The following is a 19,665-nucleotide window of genomic DNA, read 5'->3' on the forward strand; positions in this document are numbered from 1 at the left end:
AATAAAAAGGTTTTCCTCTACATCCGCTATAGGAATGTAATGTTTTAAAAAATATACATAATGTTAATTCTAATAGTTCTCAACCTGTTTATTTCCATATATATTTTAGTATGCTGCAATTCTCTGGTATCTTGAAACCAACTATTTGCTCAGTATAGAGAGTTGTTTCCAGTTGTAACTGAAACAAACTTTGCAGCAGGGAAATGCAACTTTTATATATTCCAGAATACACGTCAGGGAAGCCATTGGCCTCACAAATTATTCAGTTATGGGTGGAATTGTCCAGCTGCACAAAAGTGCCTACTATATAATGTAGGTGTTTTAAAATTGAAGGCTACAGGTTATGACTGGTGAGGGATCATGTCAATAGAGGAGCCGTTGTGCCAGAGTGTGGCGCACTATGAAGCACTTCTAACACATGGAATTATACCGATTTGCTGGGTGTAGCAGCGGGTTCTTTTCATAGTATTTGCTCAGGATCAGCTGGAGTTGGAATTTCAAATATTCACACTGTGCTGGGTTATATCTGGAGGTCACTTGGGGGGAAATGACAAGAGCCCTTTGAGATATGATGATGATGATGATGGATTAGCTTCTTCATACACTGAACATAGCTAATCCAAATGGTATCTCTGGATGGCTTTCATTGATCGTTCTCGAAGGTGTCAGTTCTGAATACCCATATACTCGTATATTAATATATTTTTTTTTTTGTGATCTTTTCTGGTGATCTCCAGAGACATTTATATTAAAAGCTTTTCTTTCTTTTCTTTCTTTCCATTAAGGGTGTCGCTGGAGCTCCGGGGAAGAGGGGCAAGATGGGTAGGCCGGTAAAGTTTTCTCCCAACATACTTTATAGATAATTATTAATGAATATTCTTGAACAATGTGCTATAATGCCAACCCTGGTTTGAAAAGCTTGGCTACTAAACACATTCTTGTCTAATTGTGCATTTTGCAAGGTCCAGACATGTCCTTATAGCTTTTCTTTCATGTGCACACCTATTCTGGAACCCTTTTTTTTATCAGGCCACTCAGGGTTTATCTCTGAATTCTTTTTTTTAGCTTTGTATTCAAAGTGTGTGGCAGTGAAATGGTGGGCCCCCAAAGTAATGTAATAAAACAAGTTCTTGCAGAAAGAGCTTGCATGAGTCATATTTTGAAAGCTTTCCAGACCTTTCTTTTTGCCTGACATCCAGGAGAGGCTTACAAATTTGCGGTCAGTGCTCTTATAAACAAGTTCCTGACTCTGATGTAGAATCCTGATAAACATCTCCGTGTTTATTCTTAAACTGTGAACACGTGGTGCTCTTAAAGAGCTTATTTCAGGCAAGACAGGCCTAACAAATGGGCATTTGTTTTTCAAAGGCTTCATTCACATTGCTCACAGCACCATCGCCTAGTTTACAGTTCACAATACACTATTATACCCACTTCAATAGTCTGAATCATGACTGGAGGTGCGGTGCCCAAGTGTTGTGGACTGTAAAGCAAAGCAGGGTTTCTGTGTTATGACTTTGAGCTTTTTATCCACAGATGAGGTTTGAACAGATTCGCAGTGATCAGCATTTGCAGAAAATATACTGGATGCTAAATTATTTGAAGCTCCAGTCACCAGCTTAGCATATATCACGTATTACTTAAGTGAGCCAGACATGAACCCCTCACTCAAAGGGTGACAAACGCAAGAGGCTTGTGAATTGACCTGCTTCCCCAGCATGATAACATTTAGGATCAAAGCCCCAAGATCCCTGTTACACAGAAATGTGCAAACAAACCATTCAGCAGTATGATTTCCATGATACTAGAATAACGATAATGTTTACTGCCAGAAACCTTCCTAGACTTCATGTCACTGTAGGAGAGTACTCACGTTCCCTTTCATAATATCACCATAATATCTCCTCCGTCGTATATATTTCAAATATTTTAACAAATCCAGTTTTAAACTAATACACGCCTGAATATTTTTATGGGTTCACGTATGACCACATTTTTTTACTATGTGGACCCTATAATATAAAAAAAAATGAATGTCAGTTAAATCCCATCAGATTCTATAGCGGGGCCCCCGCCTTCACCCCCAAAAAGCTTTTCATAATCGTGCAGTAGCCCCTCTCTAAACCAGACATGTTTGTCCGACGTAAGGAGGTGTCGAGTTTAAAAACAATACAATAAAATCGCACACACATTCATTTATGGTGCATTTTAAATGTAAATCATTGCGCTGAAACTAAATGATTTTTTTAATTAATTTTTTGTTTGTTTTTTGTTTTTTAATTATTATTATTTTTAACTTGGCCTACTTAGTAGCCTAGACAATTAACACAAAATAGATCATGGTTCTATACAGATGCGTATATGAGCTGGAGGGTTTAATGGCACATGTGTGCAGTCTGTTGCTACCAACACATTGGGGAAATCAGAAATTTTCCAGGCTTGTAAGTACACCCTGCTTTTAGGGAAAAATATGTATTTGGGTGTTCGCCTCAAAAATGCATTGAACACAACTGCCAATGCACAAAAAAAGACTTTGAAATGCCAGCAACAGCTGCCACAGTCCCCTGAAAGGACCCAGAGGCAAGGTAATGCAGGGTGGATAATAGTTTGACCACTGCAGGGATAGCATGGCTTCTCTGGGTGACAGGATTCGGGTCATCTTTTTAAATCAGACAGCAGCTCAAGAATTATGTGGCTGTCGATCCTGGACCTGTGCTTAATCTGGTCTTCACTTAAATCGAAGAGGGTAATGCGGGTATGAAATACCCTTTCTGTTCTCATCCTACAAATTACTCTGTAAGGTTTCTGCCACAGTAACAGTATAAGAAAGAGTCCTTAAGTGAATACACAGTCCAGACTTTTGGAAAGCCCTCAGTTTATTTTCCATCGGTTAGTTCATTACTCCGTAGACAAACCACAGATCGCCAGTACATGCATATTATTGTAATAGTTCCCATATCCCTGCACAACTGTTAACTGCCATGCTGTACTTGTTCAACTCTCTTTGCATACACACGCACACACTACATCTCCTCTGTTGGGACGTGGAGTTTAACGTCAGCCTCTCAAGAGCTCCAAACCTTGAAGGTGCAGAGCTAATATTAATATACAAGGGATCATTACAAGTCATTCTTTGTGACTGTTTTAACAAATTGATGCAATTGTGTCGAAATTGCCATCAGCTTTATTACATCTCATTAAAGTGCTTTGTGATGATGGTCCACAATGAAAGGCGCTATATGAAATAAATATTGATTGATTGAGATAATATTTGAGAATCTACACCCCCTTTTTGCGAATTTATGCAAGAATGCCCTTAATTACATATTCATCTAAGGTTGAACTGCAAAGAAAAACTGAGCATTGCCTAAAAAATCACTAACAGCAGTGCGCTTGTTTAGAACATTTCACCCTAGACTTCCGACTCGTTTGCGACTGTTGTGACAGGCGCAACACTTTAGTAAATCTACCCCTGAGTGCATTGAAAATACCAGTATAGTAACTAGAAGTAGAGCTTCTGATTTTCAGTTTTAACCGATAAACTCGGAAAGAACACCAGAAACAACTACTTATTCTGTGTTAGCTTAGCATGTTAATGGCTTGATGCCTCGACACTTTAAAACTCTAAAAGAGTACTTTGGGGCTAAAAAATGTCTACAGTAACACAGCAGATGTTATAAAAGAACCTTTCAGTCGATATGTCTAAATTCCAATTACTCATAACTTGATGTAGGATTTGGCTCTATTGTTGCCAATAGAGACATGGGGCATTTATATTGGAGAAGATGGGTTTATTTTGTCTTTTATCTGTAATAAAAATGTTAATACACACAGTACAATAGTTTTCTTTTTATCGCTCTTGCTCTCGCTCGCTCTCTTTCTCTCTCTCTCTCTCCTCTCTCTCTCTCTCTCTCTCTGAAAGAAGCAGACTGGGCAAAACATCACCTGTCCTCGGCCAGTTGGCAAATGCTCTATTTAATTGACAAGGCAAGATTATTTTCTGACAGCGGCTGATTTTGTCAGGGTGGGAAGGAGCCAGAATTCCATGGGTCTTGCTGCCAAAGTCTACTTTGTACTCACAACATGCATCGTGGGTGGAGGGAGGTTACTGTGTGTTACAAAATTAATAAGCAGCTTTCAGAGAACTAAATTAAATGAAAATATCTTCACACATTTTCCTCTTCAAAATTTCTGAAACTGAATCCTAAAAGGTTGCCGAACTTAGAAACAGTCGCTGTCAATAGTTGCATAGTTGCATGGCCTTTGTTTGGATGGTCCTCAGCTTCAATACAGAGTCATAAATCTTAAATGTTCATTTTTAATGTTTAGTTACAGGTGATCAACTCCTTAAGTTAAGGAAGCTAAACTCTGTTGGATCTGGCTAGCACTTGTGTGGTGTTGCGTTGTAGAAGACAGTGGTGTAGGCAGCCTGCAGATATAAAGATTACTAGCCTGGACTTTTCACTGCCCTTTAAGCTGTGTTGTAAACGCCTTAGTGATGTGATCGAATTGAATAATAATCTGTGTTTTGTTTCCAGCACATTTGTTTTAATTTTAGTTTTATTGTATTATTTCTAAATGACTTGTTTGTTACTCCACGGCCTCCAGAAAGACAATGATTCTTGTTTTGTTTAAAATGTTTTCCTCGTGCGAATGGCCTGGTTTGTATTTCTCTGTGGGTTTTTTTTCACATCCAGTACGTATTAAAGCAGTGTTGTAGAGTATATGCTTGTAACCATTGATAAATGTGGAAGCCTCAGTGCTAGATCTCCCCAACAAGAACCTGATTGTGTGCAATATTTCACAATAAGCATCAGTGTCGTCGGTCTGTAAACAAGCCAGTAAAATCATAACAGGAGCAATTGTTGTTTCTTACAAGTTTTTATAGCATTAAAATCCATTCGCTTCATAGAGCCCAAAACACACCAGCCTTCTCATTCTGAAATACAACGCAAAGCGGATTTATGTGTATTTAATAGAACTACACTCTCTGTCTTTGTACCCTCTGGTTGTAATAACAGGAAATGGTTAACGACCCTGCCTCGTGGGGTAATTTCCACTGGTTTCTGCAGACCGCAATGCTAATTAATAAAGATGCTTGGAGACCAGACAAATAGTGGAAGTGGCTGTGATTAACAGACTCGCTACAAATGGTAATTCAACTTTGGTGGCTAAACCAAATGTAGTTTTTGGACAAATCTTGCCCATGTCTCTCATTCTGTTAACACTAGTCCCCTTGCTTTTTCATGATATTTAATATTTGACCTCGCTTTTATTTTTCAGTGTTGCAGAGCAAGGTTATCCTGACATGACACAAGCTGGTACTGTGTGGATGTATGAGAGCAAAAACTGGTAGTCCCGCGGGATTGTTCTGGTGGTTTGCGTGTGTGTTACTTTATATAGTGGCTGTGTTGTACCGCTGAGTAACGTGAACTGCTCATGAGAGCTGTTTCATACGAACATTGGAGCCTGTTTTATGTTCTTCAAGACTGGCACCAACTAGAATTGGTTGGCGTTAAATTAATACCCTTTCTTCTTAAGATATGCAGCTGTTTCTTTTTAGCATTGGACTCCAGTATATTATTAACTCATATTAACAGCAACAATGCCAAGATAAAGCAGTCTATAACATTTATTTATTTATTTTTATAATAAGGGCCATTACATAATTGACAAACAGCTAATACACTTTAAATACCTTTTAACTCCCCAGTCCCTTCCCCTCTTTTTATATTTTGTAATTTGCTGGCCAGGGTAGTACACATGTGGTACTGGAGTCTCCAGGGCCATGGCATTACAAAGATAAGTAACGCCAAGAGAATATCACAATATAAAGCACTGCACTTTTGCTTAAGCAGTTCATAGAAAGGCAACCTGTAGTACAAAAATGAAATCGTAATTAATTCCATTACTATAATGATTAATACTCTGTATACTAGTGCAGACACTACTATACTCCAGGTCCATCATTACAGTTTTGGTTGAGTTGACAGAATTATTGAAAAGTTAATCCGTATAATTAATTGTCTGAGTTTTGGGTTTAAAATCAATGTCAATTGGTGCCAAGAAAGATTGGATTTCCATCATCATCATGACCATGGTCCCCGGTAGTCTTGGTCTTGTTCAGTAAAGGCACACTATTGGCAGTAGCGAGCTCTGATTCTCCCCGTTAAGCTCTCACAATGTCCCTAGTCATTGCTGCTGGTTGTTGTGATGGAAAACCCCGGCAGCAGACGTCAAAGTTAAAGACAGCCTGGGCCAGCTGCCGAGGAGGATGATTGGTGAACCCCGGGGGCCCCTGCCGGATACTTCAGGGATACCCGTTTGTTTGATACTTGGGGAAAATCATACAACTACAGTGGTTTTCTAGTTGAAAACCAAAAGTAAGCTGAAATGAGAGGAAAACATACAGGTCGCATGTTGACTGGAAATTGCAGTTGAACAGGCTTCAAAATATATACTGGTTGAAGTCCAGGCATTGCTATCATAATCATTGGTTATATTTGCCTTGAACTGCTCTTAAAATGGATTTTTGGATAATGTTAACAAGCGGTGCATAGCTAATGATTCAAATCACCTTCATTAAATGAAACTCTGTGGCTCATCCACGTATCTAACTATACCATAACAGATTGTATATACATGTCAAACCAGAGGGACTACCATCTTAGAGGAGCTGAGGAAATTGTTCAGTCTCCATACCCATTCAGATCTGTTTTTGTAGAAGCGCAGACCACCTCTTTGCATGTGATTATAGCTGTAAACTTTAGCAAATGCTGACACAGTTTTCCGCTTGGCCATAGTCTTCCACATGTTCATAAAGACCCCAGGAAGATGCAGTCAACCAGGCATTGATCTGTCTGCATTCCAGTAGTCCCATTTGAAATATGCTGGGGAATCTATGTGTCAGAATGAGGTAATGTGTGCAAAAGTTACAATACACAATGATTTTTTTTTAAATATTGATTCCTCTTCAGTGTTGTGGCAGCTGGCATACAGATTGGCAATATTTCAAACTGCTTTTTACAGCCAAGAGTTCAATAAAACATGCCAGCAATTAAACACCCTTATATTGAGTAATTAATTACGATTGGAATTCAAGCACTGTTTCCTGTCTGTTTTAAATGTAATTATATTTTGAGGGTGTCTCTATACCATTGTAGCCTAATATTGAAGTCGCTTAGCTTAAGTTCCTTTTATTCTGCTACAGAGTTTGTGTTGTCTCATCAGTTTCCCTAATCCCAGACTGTTCATTTACATGGCAGAGGCTGTCCAGTTCATAAACATGGATAAGCAAACTTACATCACTTGCAACAATGACAACCCGTTTCCAGTTTGCAAACTTTGGAAAGCTGTGAAGGTTGTAAAACAGTGACTAAGAAAACAAAAACTACACCAGGGAAGAAAGGAACTTGCATTTGTGTTTGTCAGGGAGATGGGTCCACGGGAGATTCCAGACTATGCATTCAGTTTATCGGTGGCTGTGAGAGATAGCTTTCTGGGCTGTAATAGTTTTATTTGCTGGAGCATTGTAAGTGAGCGTAAGAGTTCCTGTTGGTATTGTAACCTGTTTGCTGTTTCATTGGCTTCTTATGATCTCAAGGAAAGTTTTGGGAGCCAGACATGTTATAAGACCCTGGGAAAGTGTCCCAGTGCTAACAGTATTGTTCTTACAAAGAAAATCTGGCCCTACTTGTCATCAGTTGCTCACCAGTATTACAGTGCATCTGAGCTGAGGGTCTGCAATGTGCGCAGGCAGGCTTTCCTCTAGTGAATATTGTTAGTGCCCAGATTGAAAGGAAAATATACAGCTTAAGCAGTCAAATGTTCCCTTCCACAGACCTTAAAGCAACTCTGGTCCATTGGCTGATTTTAGCTGCCAGCTACTGATCTCAATTCTATAAACATCTCGGCTATTGCTTCCAGGTGGTGATGTTTGTATGTTTTCCTTGGGTACCTGGTTATGTCGTCCCTGTTTTTTTTTTTTTTTTTTTTTTTTGTTAATCTTATCCTACATTTTTCCTAGGTAAATTTCATGTTAGGTTAAACCCTGTTCCATTACAAAGTCACAATCAGACAATAAGCATCATATCCACTTATGAGGCATACCATAAGAGACAGACATCTTAACTGTTTTTTTCGTTCATTTACTGTTAAATAATTTACTAGCATGTAACCAAATGTTTCTCATAGTTGAAGAATTTCAAAATCTAACATGAAATACTGTCCTACAATTAAGGCTATCTGGTGGACTTTTGCAATTTATCATTTTTGTAGTTTGTTTGATTACATGATGTTAAATAAAACATGTACATTGTGTTATATATTACATTGTATTGTACACCATCAAGTGTAAAGTGAAAGTCTTTTTATATGCACTGGTTAACAAGGACACGGTATGCAAAACGTTGGAAAATGAACAAGCAGAAGTACGAATTTAAATAAAAAAACCTTTTATTAATAGGTTACTAAATATTAACAAACAGTTAACAACAAAAAAATGTGTCAGTAAACAAGTTGTTAAAGGGCCCTTTAAGATTAAGCGTGACCATCAAAGGTCTTAAATACTTTGAAGTGATTTACAATGGTGTAGTGCTATATTTAGAAGTGAGGAGTCGCTATTATATTATCTCCTCCACTCCCCCCCACCCACAACCCTACCACGCCACCTGAAGTCCTCGTTTCCCCATACACTCAACAGAGCCGCAGTTTTTATCACTAGTAGTTACGCTATTTGAAAGGGATAACTAGTGTACCAATTGATTACAAGTTCAGACAGTCAGGTATTGAGGTATTATTGTAAAGCAACTAGACTTACAGCTGTTTATATTAAACATAAATAAATACACAAATACTGTACATATTTTCACAATTAATAATAATAATCCTATGTGTAACACTCCCCCGTCTCGTATATTGAATGGTTTGGTCCAGAATCTGCTCGTCTTACTGTCCTATTGCAGCGAATGAGAGGTTTTGAAACAGAAGTGCATCCGTTTGCAAAAAAAAAAGATGTGCAAGACCACAGGTACCCTTTTGTTTGTTGCGGTTTGAGTTTTATCTTTTAATAAATGTTTAGCTTATTTTGTCTACTTGATTCTGTTACGTGGGTCTAAAAATAAGAACTGTTCCAATTATTGCATCTAATTGTAAAACGCTGACACCTCAGCACAGCGTTGATATAGGTTCCCTTCACTTCTCTACATTATTCACACCTGTTTTTCCAGACCAGATTATATACAGACACGCTATATTCAAACTTTTTTCATTATTTATCTCTCAGTAGTTTCTTATGGTTATTGTATTCTTAGCTTATTTGTATGGGTTATACACATGTATATCTCCATATGTTAATAGAAGCAAAACAGTTCAATATTCTACACGTGAAGTACAGAAGCGGTGTTCCCCCAGGCCAAGAGAAGGGGGGGCACGCGTCCCCCCGACCCCCCAGCACCCCTGTTGATTTATACATATGTATGATATATAAATCTACAGTAATTGTTCATTTTGGCCCAAACGAGAGTGCTATTGAGCTAGCGATTTCCCCAGAATAATTTTGGCAGGTCTTGTACTCTGTTCTTGTAACATTTGGTCATAAAATTCAGTAAGAAGGGAATGGTGCATGTGGAAAAGTTTGTGTCAGCAAATATTTAGTGTTCCTGGATAATACCATCGGGCTCAGCTTCGGCATTTCCTGCTGGTCTGAACAGAATGAAAATCTAGCATGTTTCACAAATTTGAAAGTATTTTATGATGCATTTGTGGTTTGAGACTTGTTGATTGTAAAAGTGGGTTTACTTGCCAATTTGAAAGATGTATGTGTGTGTTTGTGACTTCCACCCTCGACACTACAGTATGTATCTATCAAAGCTCTTTTGCTGAAAATAAAACTGGCAAACAAATCAGAAGTTTGGTTTAAGGCGGCTGAAGTCTACTTAGGTATTTTCTTACCAGTTTTCAACATTGTTTGTGGTGTTTTCCATTCATATTTTTTTTTTCTTTTATTGCAAATTGCATCCTTGAGAAAAGTCTTGATAAACGGGGTTCATTGTGTTGTTAAATGGGACGTAATACTGTTTTAGGTGTATGCAGAGTGATTGCCTGTGTTCATCTATATTAAACACATTTATATCTACAGCTAAAATGCCTCCTTATGTCTGTAAACTACGTTCTTCTATATTTTTCTCGTTGGTGCTTGTTTAAATTTCCTAAAGGTAGTTTTAGCCGCAAACACACGATTCATTCCTTTTTGAAAATGAACTCGATAGGCTTGCTACTGCTGTTTGGAAGGAGTTATGGTTTTATACTGCTGTTGTATGTTTTTCTTGCAAGAATGGCCTCCTTTTTAATAGTATTTGAATGTCTAAAGTAATTAGAAGTTAAATTGAAGGGACTGCTGCTGAGAATGGTTTGCTTTGTATTTGGTGCTGTGAATTAATTCCTTTGAAATTCTCTGTGAGGTTACCTTATTAGAAATGGTTTGAAAAAAGATTGGCGCAGTACACATTGCTATCTAGGCTCAGAATCTTAATGGAAACAGTGTTTGTTTCATAAACAGAGTTGTAAACCTTTTTTTTTTTTTTTAATTGGATACTATGCAGTTCAAACTTACTCAGACACACCTGGTTTAAAAAAACAATAAAAAAACACACACACATTAGTCTTAGTAATTACATCAACGTTTGCCTGTAGAAGTAGAACCACATTTTTGGACTGAATAAACACGTCTTCAGATGGAAGTGTCTGTATGCTATTATTAAGTTTATTTGAAATGTCATACGCTGTACACACGACCATTCGTCAAAACTGAAATTTCCTTTTCCTGTATGCTTGTAATATTACATTGCAGTTTGGCCACAACGAAGTGGTACAATTCATTTTACTGAAGAACGATGTGTTTAGAACTGGAAATGATTGAATCAGGGATAGAAATAAGACTCCTACTGCATAGAAGTTTCACCCATTCCAGTTTTTACTCTGAACTTAATTAGCCATTTATACAGGTAACAAACTCATAGTAAAACGAGGAGTGGATCAAACTGCTATGCAATGGGAGTCTTATTTCCATCCCTGTTAAATATGGATATTATTCAGTTTTACAATACACTACAGAACTTCTGCGTTTGCTTTAATTGACATTAGAAACAGTGTCTTTCTTTAAGCCACCATGTGACACACACCAATTAAAACATCATTTTACAAACGTTCTGTAATATTTTAAAGGTGAAGTGGTATTAGCCACATTATTACGTTCCTGTAAAATGTGTAAACTGATGTAAACTTGTGCTCTGTCCCTCAGGTTTGATGCAAATGTGATATAGCAAGAAGTTTGTTTTTCACCAGTCTGGGTGCACACGTGTATAGTTCATCAGACAAATTAGTTTTGAATGTCATTTAGTGATGGGATTTTAAAGATGGTAAACAGCAGCCTAAATGTACATATCTCCAAAGATCCTTGCTGGTGATGTTTCTGTTTTATAGATATGTCCCAAACACAATACATTTAAAGAAAGTACTTTGGTTTTCTCTCCCAATTCACTTCCTGTATTACCGATAATAGGACCCTATCTGAGTTTTCTGTGTGTAGCACAGCAAGTGTCAGGTGTCTCAAAATTAACAGATGAAGGTACATTATCTATAATGCAGAAAGTGAATTTATTGTGATATATGCTGTGGTAAGGAAATTAGGTAAAAACATTTAAAATAACTGGAAAAAAATAAAATAAAAATGCCAATGAGAGGTAAGGAAAGCACCTTCTAATCAGAACCTGATTGGCTGAAATGACCTGTGAGGTTTATAACATGTGATAATATAAGAAAAGGCTGTACTTTTTGATAGCACTAAAGTAATGTGGGTCATTATCTTAAGGACAGATATGTACTTGTTTAAATACCATTCTAGTAAATGTGTTCCTTGGCATTGGTTTTAGTACCATTTCAATTTGAAAGATACTTAAGTACACTCATCTATTATTAAGTGTTTTATTTACACCAAACCATGTGCAATGTTGAAATCCCCTAGTAATGTATGAAAGTAATAGGTGACATCATATTTGTTTATTTAGGGATTTCCAGGTGACTTTGGAGAAAGAGGACCACCAGGCCCAGATGGAAACCCGGTAAGTCCGAGCATTTCAAACCTTTTGCACTGAAATTCGGTTCTGTTCTATTGTGTTTTGAGTCCCATTCCAACACCAGTATGAGGAGTGCTGGAGGCTGTAACAAAGTGGTTGCTTTAGAAATTATTCTGTGACATGATTTTTGTTTTGTTTTGTTTTTTATAAATTAACATGAAACCATATAAGACATGTTTGTAGATCTAATAAATATGTTTATAGCTCTGCAAATGCAGAATTTTTGTGGTTTGTAGTAACCATTACAAAAAGCTTAACATGTAAAGGTACTATTAATCAGCTTCAATTCACTAGCAGCAGAATAGAATCTTTCAGTCTCTGTAATGCTTGTATTTGTATAATGCAAACTGTGTTTTTGGTTTAGGCTTAATGCTGGCTGGTCCAGACTCTCTTTTTTTTGTTGTTGTTGTATAAACTGTAAACACTCAAGCCAAGAATTAAGATTCATTTAACGGCAGTTAAAATATGCTCCCTTGTTTATTTTCCAGACCTATTTTAAGATTGTTTTAATCTAGTCGCTGTTTGCCAAACACTGGACCACAAACCTCTCTGTGTTTCAGCCTTTAACAAGCCCAATCTGGTCATGGTAACAAGTCATTTGGATCCCTTTGCTTTAAACTGCAGACTTTCTTGCTGTAAATAAGCAGGTCTGCATGGATTTTTATATCAGTGATGCAAAGCCAGGATTGATTTGAACTGCTTACCGTTAAATGGTCGAAAATTGAGTCCATCTACATTAAAAAACATGATTGTTGGATCTTTGGACGTGCTGTACTGTCTGTTTCCAATAGACTGTTGGTCAGACAGTAGTCAAGTTGTCAAGTTATCTGAATGTAATTGATCTTGCATAAAAATTCTGCTGAAGAATTAAGTGATCAGTGATACCAGTTATCTGATTGTTTGCAAACTTACAATGCATAGTATTGCATGCATTGGATGCATTTTCAACAGGAACCTTACTGGTTTATTTTACTAACTCACTAAGGATCTCCCAACTAAGGGGCAGTTAATTCATTCTGCATGCTTGTACTTCATATCCAGTTCTGCAGCTGAGCCAAGGCACAAGGCAGTCTTGTAAGGGAATGGGATGCATGGTATGTCTGTGGTGGAGCCAGGATACAAGAGGAGGCTCCACCTCTTAAATTAATCAGATAATCAGGCTTTCAATCTTATATTAATAGCAACAGAAACAGTCTAAATTACAACATTTTAATTAGAATCAGCAACATAAATACAATTATCATCACAGACTTGACTTTTGATGCCCCACAGTTAAGTGTCTGTGAGGAGGGAGAATATCAAACCTTATTTTATTTTCTTTTAAATACAGCCTTTTGTTTTGCAACCTTTTAACACCTGAATAAACCTTTTATTTATTTATTTAAACATTCTCGGTCTGGTAAATAAACGTTTCCCCAAACCACCCCTTTTTTTTTTGCATTGTAAAAGACGCAGTTATTATTTCAGAAAAGTTTTTAAATTATGAATGAAGTATACTTGGAGACCTGCTGTTTTGATTCATAACGAAGCTGCTTCCTTCAAACCTGCAACTAAAATCACTGGTAGCTGCTGTGTGGCTGTAGCAGCTATCTCTCCGCACTCAAATGTTTCTTTTATCCAGGCCGCCAGTATGGGAGGAAGTCAGCCTCACACATAACTGTGGGCTAGTGGAGCAGGACAACAAGTGACTCTCTGTCTAAAACCAGGCCGCCTTTCATTAGGAAGCCTTCGCAAGATGGGAACTTCAGATTACACAAGCTATCAAGGGACAGGAGCGAGGTCTTCCCCTCCCAACTCCCCCCACCCCCCTCCCAGCTAGCTTCTCTGAACACTGAGCCACTTTTCAGAACCGTATTTGTTTAGAAAAGAGCCAGTAACCTCCAAAACTTTATTTCCTTTTAGGGAGAATTGGGAGCCCCAGGTCCGTCTGGAGTTTGTGGACTCATTGTAAGTATACAAATACCCGTTAACTGCTTCACCCCTGGAGTTCATCAGTGGATTTATTAAACTTTCAGTCAACATTATTAAGAAAGACGTTAACCTTTTGGCTTTGAATATAAACCAAGCATCAAAAGAAACTTATCACTATTATAATACATTTATTTTCGAAAAGAAATAAGGTATATAAAAGATGGACATTGACGAAATGTTTGCAACATCTGCTGTGATCATTCTTTTATGATGGGATCTATGGATTAAAAGGAAACCCCAGGATGTGAGAGCTCCAGTGCAGGTTCCGAACATCACAAGCCTTTAATAACACTCTGGGAGCATTCGTTTTATGTTGGGAAATATTTTTAAGAAAAATAAAAAACTGAAATATCTTGCTTGCTTAAGTATTCAACCCCTGTGCTGTGGAAGCTCCCAGTTTGCACCGATGAAAGAAATTGCCCTAACGAGGACACAATTACCTTACCATTGGCCTCCACCTGTGAACCATTAAAGTTGCTGTCACATTTTCTGGATATAAACCCCACTGTTGAAGGATCATTGGTAAGGCTGTGAATCTGAAGGGAAATGAAGACCAAAGAGCATTCTGCAGAAGTTAGAGATAAAGTAATACAAATGCATAGATTAGGGAAAGGGTACAAAATAATATCCAAGTGTTTGGATATCCCAGTGAGCACAGTTGGATCAATAATCAGGAAGTGGAAGCTGCATCACACCACCCAGGCACTGCCAAGAAAAGGCCGTCCCTCAAAACTCAGTGCTCAAACAAGAAGGAGACTTGTGAGAGAAGCCACAGAGAGGCCAACAATCACTTTGAAGGATCTACAGAGTTCAGTGGCTGGGAGTGGAGTAATGGTGCACCAGTCAACCATATCAAGAGCTCTGCATAACACTGGCCTGTATGGGAGGGTGGCAAGAAAGACGCTGTTACTCAAAAAGTACCATCTGAAAGCACATCTGGAGTTTGCCAGAAAGCATGAGAGTGACCCAGCTGCGATGTGGGAAAAGGTTTTGTGGTCAGATGGAGACCAAGATAGAGCTTTTTGGCCAAAATTCAAAGCGCTATGTGTGGCGCAAACCTAACACTGCCCATGCCTCAAGACACACCATCCCTACAGTGAAGTATGGTGGTGGCAGCATCATGCTGTGGGGATGCTTCTCATCAGCAGGGACTGGGCATCTTGTTACAATTGAAGGAAGAATGGATGGAGCAAAATACAGGAAAATACTGCAAGAGAATCTGCTTCAGTCCGCTAAAAAACTGAAGCTTGGGAGGAAATTCACCTTTCAGCAGGACAATGATCCCAAGCACAAGGCCAAAGCAACATTGGAGTGGCTCAAGAACAAAAAGGTGAATGTCCTACAGTGGCCCAGTCAAAGTCCTGATCTCAATCCCATTGAGAATCTGTGGCACTACTTGAAAATTGCGGTCCACAAACATCGTCCAACCAACCTGAACAACCTGGAGCAAATCTGCCAAGAAGAATGGGCCAAAATCACTCCGACACTGTGTGCAAAGCTGGTACATACTTACCCCAAAAGACTTAAAGCTGTTATTGCAGCGAAAGGTGGCTCTACCAAATATTAATGTGTGGGGGTTGAATACTTATGCAAGCAAGACATTTCAGTTTTTTATTTTTCTTAAAAATATTTCCCAACATAAAACCAATGTCAACTTACAATAATTGATTTTGAGTTTAAGTGTTTTAAAATAAAATATCGAACAGAACGAACTTTCAGTGTACCATTGTAATTCAGTAATATGAGAGAATTGGTCAGGGGTCTGAATACTTTTGCAAGGCACTGTGTGTGTGTATATATATATGCATATGCAAAAGTCTACCGAAAACCATAATAGTACAGTATTTCATGTTTGGATTTTGAAATGTCAAATTTTTCAAGGTCAGTTTTTCACTAAGTGTATGATGTTAACGCATCATTATTCAGCAGGTTTTATTCGACTTTATGATTAGTACATTAGTACATGTAGTACTGTAGATGAGTGACAAAACACTCCTTAGCAATTACACTGCTTGTAAAGTCTACAGCAGAGTCAAGAGTGCCGGATCACAGAGCTCTAAAACAAGGGATCAGTGATGCACTTTCTAGCGCGTCACTTTTTTATATTAAAAGCAGATATCTCGGAGCGACTAACTTCCCCATGTTTGTATCAGATCTGCTTGTGGTGTTTCCCATAATGTCAAAGTTGAAGGGCACATCAGACGAGCTGTCAAACTGGCACACCTGGAGGGTCCTTGCATTGTGATTGGCTGCTGAACCAATCTCTCAAACCCAACCAAGGAAATGAAACCCAACAGCAAGTCTTATATCAACTCCTACAAGGCCTTTGGAAGGATGGACATGTCTTAAATGTGGAAGTCTGTGACACTGAATTACAGAATTGGAAGCTGTTGTAAGGAATTGAGCCCAGAGCTTCCAAACCCTAACTATGCAGTGACTGAGGAAGCAGGCCACACAGATATTTTTTCCTCTAAACTGTCGCTCCCTGCTTTAAAATACCCCAGCTAAAACAGTGCTGTACACATTGAGCATGCAGATCAGTGCATAGAGGTGTTAGGAACCTCTGCGTCCCACTTTGACAGCACTTGCAGCTTTTATAAATCCTTACTGAAAGGAATGAGACAGGAAAGGAAAACTTTCACTGATGATGAAAGAAAAGACACTGTAATAGTCTCGAAATCAAGTCTGTTCTTCCTACACCTATCAAGTTTTATGGTAAAAAAAAAAAAAAGATAAGACATCATTGAGAATACTTCAGTTTAATTTAAGCATCAAATGCTGCTGCATAAAAAGTGCCCCCTTCCTTAAGTTGTACAGTGTGCGCTGCCTAATCTGGATACTGATAATTAGGATTTCTGCTTAAATGAAACAGAACTCTGGGAGGCTGTTCTTCCCAGTGCTATTTGTGTCGTTTAATTGGGATGTTACGTCATTTAATTGGGATACAGTATTTTCAAATGATGAACGGAGATCGCTTTTCAGAGCAAGACAGTCGCTCAGTGCAGTGATTTATGCGAGTGCGTGATTACCCTGTGACTCGCGTAAACCAGGCTCAACTCTTGAAGGAGCTGCTGGAGTCTGCAGGCTGCTGTGGCAAAGAAAGTTGGAGTGTCAACATTGAAGGTGCCTCGCCTTGTGATAAGATGTGATTTTCATTATTTTTCATTTCATTTAGAAATAAAAAACAGCGATTCATTTTGTTTAGGATTTTATATTTTGAATGATATATTTAAGATGTATTCATAATTTGTGTGATTTCATTCTGTTTCTTTTCCTTAAAAAAAAAAAAAAAAAAAAAGTAAAACTTCTTCTCCTCTTGTTGTAAATTATGAATAGAAGCGTCCTCACAAATACCTCTCGTTTAATTGGGACAGCTGCTTATCTCCTGAGCCATCCCAATAAAGACCAACTGTAAACAGTACAGGGAGAGACGGATGATATACCGGGGTCTAAGATAATGCAGTTACAACATTTGGCCACAGGGTGGCAAATTGCATTCCAAATTACAATTCTGTTCAAACAAACTGCTGTTACAGCTTTCTGTAGTGGGGGCACTGTGCGCTATGCAGAATCTTAATCATTTTAAATTGAGTTGCATGCCAGAGCTACCCAGCATGCCTCATTTAACTACAAGATTCCTTCTTAGGAAGCGATTTACATTATGTAAACACAATTATTCACCCAAAGATAAGTATGAAGTGCCACATAATTCCTAAGGCATCTACTCTGCCGCAGCAAATATTCACTTGGGTAGCCAAGATTCCAGATGTAATTATGAGGAAATTGCAACGACGTGACCTTGTTTTTTGTAGATAGCAATAGTGGTTTTACTGTTGTCAGTGAACACTGCGGCATTCTATGGTGTAATACCAATGGCAGGTATAGAAACATGACACTTAACAATATAAAATACTACTACTTATTAATAATAATGATGATGATAATAATAATAACTTTAATTTAAGCTGTTTTGGAGATCATGTCTGCAGATAAGCCAAATGTTATATTGTTTATTTTGTTCTTCCCAATGGTACATTATCGCCACAATCCATTAGATTGACTGCAGCTTTTCTTGGCAAATATTGTCCTATTAAGTCGTCTGGCGTCAGGGCAGAATTGATTAAATTGCAGATGAAAGTTTTCATTTTTCTTTGGCTGTTGCAGATCTCCTTCATGGCAGCTCAAGCAATTAAAACCAGATTACCTAGCAATGCTATCTCCCAGATTGGTTTTCTGAGCATTGGCAGCAGAAAAATGTTAGCATTCATTTTCAGAAATAAGACTTTCTATAATGTGTATCTGTTGGGATCAGAAACCTGCATCAGTGAAGCTGCTACAATTACATGCTCAGTTGAGTTGCTGATGTGTTCAATGCTTTATTTTGCATGGCATTAATACATATTTACCCCCTTTATTGAAGTGAAGTGTTAATAAACAACTGATATGCAAAAATGTAATGCTAGGGAAATGACAAGATTTCAGTATTACAACATTTATAACATAGCTGTATTTCTATGACTTTTGAGAATATGTGAGAAAGAAACTCCCAATATAAATATAAAGATACAAATGGAATATTTACTCTTTTTTGACATGTAACTAAACTTTAATAAATGGGTAATTGCAGTATCTGTAATGTGATTTACAGTTTGTAAGCACGCTCATGAAATAGTATAGTTTGCTTAAGAGCTATTGTAATTGCCCATATGGTTTTGGTTAGAAACAGGGAGACCCAAGAAACGTGCAGAAAAAGTAGAAGCAGGGAATCACAGGTCTTTATTTGAAGTGCTGATTGACCTGTGTCATTGTGACATCACTGGACTCTCCCCAGTCTATATTGATTCCCATTCTCTTTGTCACGCTCTTTAACAGCTGCTGTGCCTGTTCTGATTAACTGTTTAATCAAGGCTTCTATTTTTGTTTTCCGTGTTGCCAGGGTGATATGGGGACTGCTGGGGAAATGGGTATTCCAGGACCGCAAGGATTAAAGGTGGTCTTCTCTTTTTTTTTTCTGTTTTTTAAAGAGATAGTTTATTATTTAAAGGTAAAACATCTGTTTGATTTTTCAGAAAATTCCATTAAACGTACATTTTGTTATGATAAAAACTTGGGCTGTAGGCATTGTTAATTCACTTATTTCTTGTGTATACTGCTCATTGCTCTAGACGTTATTAGTTGTATTCAGCTATAGAATGAGAAGACATTTACAGCCTGGTTTCACAGACTTCGCACTAATCATGGACTACCTTACCAAAATAAACAGCTCAAGGTAGCCCAAGATTAGTGCTAATCAGGGTTTGTGAAACCAGCCACAGGTGTCACTGGGAACAGTCTGTGCAGTATGTATGTTGAATGGTACTTCTACTTTGGAAATGATTTATATAAAAAATGTTTGTTATTGATTTAATGAAGTTGATGATGATAAAAAGTTTCTTATTTTGCATAATAAGCCGTCTTTTATGCAGAAAATGTAAAGTTATATAAAAAATAAACGACCTTTTATAATACCTATGAATTATTCAGCCCTTTAGGCTCACGTTATTGCCTGAAATAGAAACAT

At 37.9% G+C, this 19,665-nt stretch overlaps 1 protein-coding gene across 3 annotated transcripts in view; it reads left to right on the plus strand.

The window, feature by feature from the left end:
- Window positions 1–19,665, plus strand: part of LOC121307523 (collagen alpha-1(XXVII) chain B-like) — a 153,079-nt gene that overhangs the window by 74,013 nt on the left and 59,401 nt on the right. For all 3 annotated transcript variants that reach the window (XM_041239711.1, XM_041239709.1, XM_041239710.1), the window contains exons 12-15: window positions 786–830; window positions 12,066–12,119; window positions 14,037–14,081; window positions 19,042–19,095. In XM_041239711.1, the coding sequence (XP_041095645.1) occupies window positions 786–830; window positions 12,066–12,119; window positions 14,037–14,081; window positions 19,042–19,095 (198 nt within the window). The remainder of the gene's footprint in view (window positions 1–785; window positions 831–12,065; window positions 12,120–14,036; window positions 14,082–19,041; window positions 19,096–19,665) is intronic.

The sequence above is a fragment of the Polyodon spathula genome, chromosome 56, assembly GCF_017654505.1.
Source record: "Polyodon spathula isolate WHYD16114869_AA chromosome 56, ASM1765450v1, whole genome shotgun sequence".
NCBI classification, from domain to species: Eukaryota; Metazoa; Chordata; class Actinopteri; order Acipenseriformes; family Polyodontidae; genus Polyodon; species Polyodon spathula.